Source organism: Etheostoma spectabile, chromosome 21 (assembly GCF_008692095.1).
Source record: "Etheostoma spectabile isolate EspeVRDwgs_2016 chromosome 21, UIUC_Espe_1.0, whole genome shotgun sequence".
NCBI lineage: Eukaryota > Metazoa > Chordata > Actinopteri > Perciformes > Percidae > Etheostoma > Etheostoma spectabile.
This window is the reverse complement of record NC_045753.1, coordinates 21,606,910-21,607,645: the sequence shown is the minus strand read 5'-3', so window position 1 is coordinate 21,607,645 and position 736 is coordinate 21,606,910. Positions and strand designations below refer to the sequence as shown.

General features: G+C 45.8%; 1 protein-coding gene across 2 annotated transcripts in view; it reads right to left on the bottom strand.

The window, feature by feature from the left end:
- rhbdl1 (rhomboid, veinlet-like 1 (Drosophila)) overlaps positions 1 to 736 on the bottom strand; it is a 45,101-nt gene that overhangs the window by 9,451 nt on the left and 34,914 nt on the right. For both annotated transcript variants that reach the window (XM_032502585.1, XM_032502586.1), the window contains exon 6: positions 279 to 379. In XM_032502585.1, coding sequence (XP_032358476.1) covers positions 279 to 379 — 101 coding nt within the window. The remainder of the gene's footprint in view (positions 1 to 278; positions 380 to 736) is intronic.

The following is a 736-nucleotide window of genomic DNA, read 5'->3' as shown; positions in this document are numbered from 1 at the left end:
CAGACTGACCAGATTTTGTAATTGGCCTGATTTCTCTGCTTCTTTCTTTTCAGTGGCTAGAGCTGACAAGAGGAGGTAGCAGTTCATTTTCCCATTTATGACATAACACAAACACATATGGACCTAACATTTCTAAAAATGCAAGTAAAAATGGTTTTGTGTGGCAGGGCACCTTTAAGGTGGATACAGGTTTTAACAAAACGATGTCCATGCGGATGGCTTTGACATTTTGTCTCTAATGAAAACCACTTTCAGATACAACAATGGAGGCAAGTTACCATGACGACGTTGGCCAGATGCGCTGAGCACAGAGCGTAGACCCCTCCGGAGCCCCCCACCACTGGAGCACGCATGTCGGTGATGGACACTGTCAGTGAGCCTGCAGAGAGACAGAGAAAGAGAGAGAGATTAGGAGCATAGATGTTAGAGAGGGAGAGCACGCAATGCTGGGAGAAGAGTGTGCGTGTGTATATACATGTTTTTAGACAGAGAGCAAAGGACAGCATTTTAAAGCAGAGGGGGGAAAACAAAGGGAGAGTCAGATTACTCATCATCACGCTGCAGCACAAGTCACCTTCCTCGGAGCATTTTTCAAAAAATCCTCTCTGTTTACAGGGACTGGGACTGGGCTATATCAGCTGGCCTTCACATGCCTTTTAGATTTAGAATACATGACACAGACACACACAGAGACACACAGAGACACACAGAGACACACACACACACACACACACAC